This window comes from Phragmites australis, chromosome 12, assembly GCF_958298935.1.
Source record: "Phragmites australis chromosome 12, lpPhrAust1.1, whole genome shotgun sequence".
Classification (NCBI taxonomy): Eukaryota; Viridiplantae; Streptophyta; class Magnoliopsida; order Poales; family Poaceae; genus Phragmites; species Phragmites australis.
Window position 1 is genome coordinate 6,934,274 of NC_084932.1, and position 7,854 is coordinate 6,942,127.

The 7,854-nt window shown below is 47.7% G+C and overlaps 1 protein-coding gene across 1 annotated transcript; it reads left to right on the forward strand.

Moving 5' to 3' along the window:
- Window positions 1-421: 421 nt before the first annotated feature.
- LOC133886706 (LRR receptor-like serine/threonine-protein kinase EFR) lies at window positions 422-4,209 on the forward strand. Its single transcript, XM_062326496.1, has 2 exons — window positions 422-3,578; window positions 3,684-4,209. Exons 1-2 carry the CDS (start codon window positions 671-673, stop codon window positions 4,076-4,078), a joined length of 3,303 nt encoding a protein of 1,100 aa, XP_062182480.1. The 5' UTR covers window positions 422-670; the 3' UTR covers window positions 4,079-4,209.
- The last annotated feature ends 3,645 nt before the right edge of the window (window positions 4,210-7,854 follow it).

The window sequence follows — 7,854 nt, forward strand, 5'->3', positions numbered from 1 at the left end:
TTTCTTTCATTCGGTGGTTTAGATTGATTCAATGATACTCTATCGTCCACCAGTATCATGGGTATCATTAAAGAGTATCATGGGTATTATAAAGGTAGGATTAGAAAAAAAAAACTATGATAAATTTGTAAATTATATGTTTAATTAGGGAAGGTCAAAATGTTAGTTTATTCCTCGGATAAGCTTTCACTTGTTCTGTTCATTTCATTTATTAGGGTTTCCACCCTCCGTCGGCTGGTATAGGTGACGAAGGTCCGAAGTCCGGTCAGTCAATGACGTAATTACCCCTAAGGGTACCAAGATAATTACAATAATACCTATTAAAATGAACGGTTGGATCACAACAATAATACTCTCTACCATTTAGTATCATGATGTACTGTAAAGGTTCTCTATTAAGAATGGGTCATCCTCTTCTTTGATTGCAAGCTAGCTAGATGCTTTTGAATAGCCACTGGGAACCATGCAAATCAAGCGACCACAGTATAGGCTTCGTGCTGCCTGGAAATAGTTGCCTTATTGTTATTATAGCTGCATAAGGAAAATCAAACAATCTGCATAATAGCTTCTTTGAGCCCATGGTAGTGTACTAGTCTAACTAGATTATCACTATTCTCGAGCCACTATATAAAATCCTGGCCTGCAGTTGCCAAAGCACCACGACGTGGCTATGGCGCGTCCGCACTGGTCCCTCGTACTAGCAGCAGCAGTATTCGCCGCCTTGACATCGCTGCAAGCGGCGGCCGTCGGCACTGCTTCCTCCGACCTTGCCGCTCTGCTCGCTTTCAAGGCGCAGCTCTCCGACCCTCTCGGCATCCTCCGGGAGGGCTGGACCGCCAACGTGTCCTTCTGCCGCTGGACCGGTGTGTCGTGCGGCCAGCGCCACCGGGAGCGCGTGACCTCCCTGGTGTTGCCGGACGTGCAGCTGGACGGACCGCTCTCCCCTCACCTCGGCAACCTCTCCTTCCTCACTGTGCTCAACCTCACCGGCGCCGGCATCACCGGCACCATCCCGGCCGACCTCGGCCAGCTGCGTCGCCTTAGGTACCTCCATCTCGGACGCAACCGCCTCTCGCTCTCCATTCCCTCTTCATTTGGGAACCTCACAAGCCTCGAATTTCTTGATGCGAGCATCAACAAGCTCTCTGGTGAGATCCCAGTGGAGCTGCAGGGATTGCACAATCTTGAATACATAGCTCTGCATGCCAATCAACTGAGTGGCAGTATCCCAGCTCATCTGTTCAACAGCACGCCCATGTTAAACCATGTCTCGCTGGCGAACAACAGCTTGTCGGGATCGATACCTGACGGCATTGGCTCCTTGCCCATGCTTGAATTCCTCGCCCTGCAGATAAACCACCTCTCCGGCGCGATGCCCCCAGCCATCTTCAACATGTCCAGGCTCAGATTTCTGTACATGGCCAATAACAATCTGACTGGCCCCATCCCTGGCAACAACGTCACCTTCAGCCTCCCCATGCTGCAGGTGATATCCCTGTCTCTGAACAACTTCACGGGCCCGATCCCGTCAGGCTTTGCGTCGAGCAAGGACGTCCGGATCATCTCTCTATCTGAGAATCACTTCACGGGCCCTGTGCCAACATGGCTGGCCAAGCTGCCACTTCTTACTGGCCTTTTGTTCGGCGGGAATGAGCTCGTCGGACCAATCCCTGGTGTGCTTGGCAATCTCACCATGCTCGCTAGGCTTGACCTCTCGTCGTGCAAGCTCCATGGAGAGATCCCAGTGCAATTGGGAATGCTCATGCATCTTAGCATCTTGATGCTTTCTCTCAATCGACTAAAGGGCTCCTTCCCTGCTTTTCTTGGCAATATGACCGAATTATCTGCCATAGAGCTGGACTTCAATCTGTTGACCGGATCAGTACCAGATTCACTTGGGAACATGAGATCGCTTGAGCATCTCAACATTGGAGGCAACCACCTCCAAGGGGAGCTTGGCTTCTTGGCTGCCCTCACCAATTGCAGGGAGCTCCAATTCTTAAATTTGCAGATGAATTCTTTCACCGGAAGACTTCCAGATTATGTCGGAAACCTCTCCAGGAAGCTCCTGGTTATCGATGCCACAGGCAACAAGTTGGCCGGAGGAATCCCAGCAACATTATCGAATCTAAGTAGTCTCAGCTCGCTGATCCTTCTGAACAATCAGCTAAGCCAGGCGATCCCAGCATCTATCATGACTATGGAGAGTCTTGAGAGGATTGACATCTCAGGGAATAGTTTTGTTGGCCCCATCCCGACACAAATTGGTATGCTCAGGAGACTAGTACAACTGTTTCTCAACAACAACAATTTCTCTGGCTCAATACCAGATGGTCTTGGTAATCTTACTATGTTAGAGTACATTTCGTTATCTCATAACCAACTATCTTCAGGTTTACCAGCAAGCTTGTTTCTTCTGGATAACCTCGTCTACCTAAATCTGTCGCAAAACTCTCTGACTGGTGCATTACCATCTGATCTTGGCCACATGAAACAAATCGACAAAATAGATCTCTCTGCCAACAACTTGGCTGGCAGCCTCCCAGATTCTTTTGAACAGCTCGCAATGTTAACTTACCTAAACATGTCCCACAACTCGTTTAAAGGCTCAATTCCATACACTTTTCGCAGTTTAATTAGCTTGGCAACATTGGACTTGTCCTCCAACAATCTTTCTGGTACCATTCCAATGTACTTGGCAGGCTTAACCTACCTCACCAGCTTGAACCTGTCCTTCAACGAGTTACAAGGTCCAGTACCAGATGGAGGTGTTTTCAGAAGTATCACCTTGCAGTCATTGATAGGGAATGATGGATTGTGCGGCGCTCCCCGTCTAGGATTTTCTCCATGCCAGGAAAGTTCTCAATCGACTAATAGACACTTGCTAAAATTTCTGCTCCCTTGTGTCTCCTTAATCTTTGGGGCTATAGCCATTTTCATATACCTGTTGATCAGAAAAAATATTACAAATAAGCAAGCAAAGGGAACAGCATCTGGTAATGGAGATGATGTAATCACTCATAGGTTAGTGTCATATCATGAGATTGTTCGCGCCACGGAGAATTTCAGCGAGGATAACATACTGGGAGTTGGAAGTTTTGGGAAGGTTTTCAAAGGTCGACTGGACGATGGAATGGTGGTTGCGATTAAAGTCCTCAACATGCATGTGGAACAAGCTATCACAAGTTTTGACGTTGAGTGCGAAGTTCTACGCATGGTCCGGCACCGCAACTTGATAAGGATACTTAACACTTGTTCAAACATAGAGTTCAGAGCCTTGCTGCTTCGGTACATGCCCAATGGCAGCTTGGAGGCATACTTGCACGCTGAAAGCCGCCCTCCACTAGGATTGCTCGAGAGATTAGACATTATGCTTGACGTGTCAATGGCAATGGAGCACCTGCACTATCATCACGGTGAGGTCATCCTGCACTGTGACCTCAAGCCTAGCAATGTTCTGTTTGATGAGGAGATGACGGCGCATGTTGCAGACTTTGGCATTGCAAAAATATTGTTAGGTGACGACAGCTCCGCCATTTCAGCAAGCATGCCAGGGACAATAGGATACATGGCTCCAGGTACATGCACGTATTTTTCTTGGGAAAATTATTTGGGCAAGCACTGAAGTTTTATTTTGTTAATCGATCAAACTTGTAGTTTGAAAAAAATTCTCTGTTGGACAGAGTATGCATTCATGGGAAAAGCATCGCGGAAGAGTGATGTGTTCAGCTTCGGAATCATGCTGCTTGAAGTCTTCACTGGGAGAAGGCCCACAGATCCCATGTTTGTTGGAGAAATGAGCCTTAGGCAATGGGTTTTTGAAGCACTTCCAGAAAGACTTGCAGATGTTGTGGACGAAAGGCAGCTCCAAGGTGAAATAGTAATACAACAAGGTGGTCTCCGGCGCAATAATAAGACTTCCTTGGGAAGTTCTTCTACTTGCGAAAATGAAAAGCTTCTTTTGTCAGTATTCGAGCTTGGCCTAGTGTGTTGCAGTGACTCGCCTGCGCAGAGGATGGAAATGAACGATGTTGTTGCAAAACTGAAGAGCATCATGGACTCAACTTCATGCTTGTAAATTATGCATGGGTTTGCATTACTGCCAATTACTGATGTGATTAGCTAGTATAAGGCCTGTCTTGCATGATGTATTCTGTACTTAGGAAACCTGTTATATGATTATGCTGTCGATTCAGGATGTCTAACTTAGCAAAACCACCTGCACGAGTGAAAATGTTCTTGCGATGATATTTGAGGCTGATTCGATCAAAATTTTTTTAACAAACAGGAGGGTACCCTCCTGGTTATAATATATTAAGAAGAACAAAGATATAAACAAACAAAGAAAACGAAAACAAGAGACAAAAAAGAAAACAAAAGAAAAGGAAAAGATCACAAGGAGTCTAGCCATTCCGAGAAACACGGGAAATACATCTTCTTTGCACGATGAACTAGTATGGTTTGCCATTATTTTTTTTTCCTTGTACACAGTACATGCTTCAACAATCTAAACAAGTAAATATTAAATATGTGTTATTACACTTGCACATAACATATGAAGTTTAAAAGTAATTGAATATTGTATCGACACTCCCTAAAGCATTGTTTTAAGTCCATGCAATTTAGATTTTAGTCCACCACAATGCAGTTCGATTGGGCAAAACAAAGCCTTAAATACAAATGTTCTGTTCATCGTAAACCAATAGATTTGCATGAGTCAGTTTTAGATGCAAAATTTGTGTTATGCAAACCAACTTGTCCGCGCCATTTTATTCTATTGACAACTAGAATGCCAAGAACACATCATCCACAGATGAGCAGTTTGGACTCCAACAAATTTGAACTGTTGTTAAATCAGTAGTTTGGGCAATCACGTTCTACTGGAAGAAGAAAAACACGCAACTAGTTCCCAGTTCCTAATGGCATTTGATCAAACACTTGACGAGCACACTAGACAACAGTAGCTCACCCACCAACCAAGCATTAATTTCGTCAAACTCAAGCAGCTACATGCGGAGGAAACGGAAGCTTACCTGTGGGCAGAGGAAGATGAAGTCGACGGAGGTGAGGGAGCCAAAGAAGCGGACAGCAGCGGTGACGAGCGAAGTTGCCAGAGAGGCAGAGACAAACGCCGGGCACAGCCGCACAGGCACCCGCTTCGTCGTGTAACTTCGAACGCACCAGATCCTCGGTCAGTTTTGGTCTCGGACACCGGCTTAGCAGGGGAGACGCGTAGGAACGATGGTAGTTGCGTGCGGGAACGGAGGCGGCTGTGCGCGGGAACGGCGCATGGGGGCGGGAACTATTCTGGGGCGGATGGCGAGGCTACAGTGTGCAGCTAAACTTGACGGGCCGCAGGAGCTAGATGGCGAGGCTACAGTGATGGCGAGGCATATAGCTATTCTGCTGGAGCTACGTTTTTGTGCTCAATGCCTAAATTTGGCTATGGCAAGTCCGATGGTCACACTGCTGGAGATGCTCTCAGTTCAGACTTTCTCGATCGCCATCCAATGCCAGCGAAAAGTCTCAGAAGACTCTCGAAACTGATTTCGATTTGAGAAGACACGGATGGACAGATTATTTTGGATATTCAGTTTTGTTCTGTGTGTAATATGTTAGCATTTGAACCATGTACAAGGATCTGCATGTTTATATTGAATTTAGAAGTTTCCGAGAATCCAGATTTGAAAATAAAAAAACTGTGTCATGAATCATGATAGAATCATGTATGATTTTATCCAAATTTTATTGTCATCCGTATGCTATATTAATACGGCTATTATTTTTTTAATCCTCTCATACGATTCCCTACGGTTTGTACCATCTTTGGCGGTGGGAAATTGGATAAGAATTAGAGAACCTTTACAGTACACCATAATACTAGATGATGGAGAGTATCATTGTTGTGATCCAACTGTCCATTTTAGTATATATTATTGTAATTATCTTGATACCCTTAGGGGTAATTACGTCATTGACTGACCGGATTTCGAACATTCGCCACCCATCATCGACCGACCGACAGAGGGTGGAAACCCTAATAAATGAAATGAACAAAATAAGTAAAAGCTTATCCAAAGAATAAACTAATATTTTGATCTTCCCTAATTAAACATATAATTTACAAGTTTATCATATATTTTTTTTCCAATCCTACCCCTATGATACCCATGATACTCTTTAATGATACCTATGATACTGATGGGTGATAGAGTATTATTGGATCAATCTAAACCACCGGATGAAGAAAATAGACGGTATACACTTATTTAGGTGTACTGTAAAAGTCCTCAAGAATTATTGGCTACTCAGATGCCGACGGTGCCATCGGCAAATAGATGAATCCCCGACCAAGAGTGACCGACGGAAGGTTCCCGACGGTTTACGCTTGGGGATTACATTTTCTGAGAGTATAATGTAATACCTGAATGTTTAGGAACTGTTGGCCATTCTTAGAATCCTATAGTGATTTGTCAGGAACTAATTAAAGATGAGATATGTTTGGGTTTGCACTTAATTAAACTACCTTGGTTGGAGCAAAGGCATGTGGCGTGAGCCACATGCAGGCCACGTCGTTCCATTCGTCAGGTAGCTGCACCACGAATTCCGGCGTGTCGTCGTGGAAGCTGTAATTGAACACGCGGCACCGCTCGAGTGCTGACAAGCCGCAGGGCCGCGTCCTGAGGACGAAGCAGGCGCACCCGCCGCCTCTCATGTCGAAGTCGAACCGCGCGGCGTCCACGGCGACGCTGCTCGGCTGCCCCAGGAACAGGACGCGGTCGGCCAAGCTCCGGCCGTCCCTCTTCCCACCACGGCGGCTCACCGCCGGCACCGTCGTCCGATTCCGATTCCGCCTCCTGAAGCACATATACCGACACCGACAGAGCACTCGCCAGGCTGCCGACGACGTCATCACCGGTGACTGGCTCCGTGCTCATCTAGCATCCACCACCGCCACCGGTGACTGGCTCCGGGCTGGGTCGGCACGATGCAACAAAAGTTCCTGTCGTGGCACAGTACGATCTTGCCGTTGCAATATGCGACGCAGCAGCGGTCCCTGCCGTCGTCACGACGTACAGATCCCTTTGCACAAACGTCCATGTCGCATCGCCGGGGCGCACAAGGGCCACGTTGAAGGTGACCATATCATGCCACTTTGGTACTGGACAAAAGGCGTATAGAAAGACGGTGCCATCGCCGGAGACGGCGAATGCTGCGCGCTCCAACCACTCGATCTCATCCGGGTAGCGAGGTAGCGTGGCGGCGGCTGATCCGGTGAGAGGGTCAACGAGGCCGCTAGACTCGGGATGGGCTGGCAGTGACGACGAGCCAGTAGGCCACGCCGTCGTCCGCGCTGATCACCCATCTCCTGTGTTGATCATGTATCCCGGCGGCAGCTGCGTTGATCACGTATCCCGGCGGCGGCGGCATGGCTGCTCAACCTGGAGGAGAAGATGCAGCGAGCCACCCGGTGGCCAGCGGGCTCGTCGCGAACGCGGGATGGCACGACGCCAGCGGGAGCGAGTCGCGCCAGGGCTTGCACACGGACGGCGTGGAAGCAAACGTAGCCAGAGGCGCGCGGAGACGACGCGAGACGCCACCGAGCAAATCCAATGGGAGGTCGACCCAACTGGGCGAGGCCGCCGCGTCCGCCGTAGCTGTAGCCATGATGCAATCGGGTGGATGCCTGCGTCGTGGCCCTTAGGTTGCATTACTATTTGTGAGCAGGTCGATCGGCGAGCTTGTATGGCTTACGGTTATATCTATCCTTTCCCTCAGAAACAACTTATGGGTTTTTCATGGTCCGAGGGTTATATTTATCTAATAACCCACCAATGGTGAAGTAATACAAAA

Excerpts from the sequence above, each read along its gene's own strand:
- LOC133886706 (XM_062326496.1), top strand. The coding sequence starts at position 671 with ATGGCGCGTCCGCACTGGTCCCTCGTACTAGCAGCAGCAGTATTCGCC. Across the intron at positions 3,579-3,683 it reads AATAGGATACATGGCTCCAG|AGTATGCATTCATGGGAAAA; the intron begins GTACATGCACGT and ends TCTGTTGGACAG.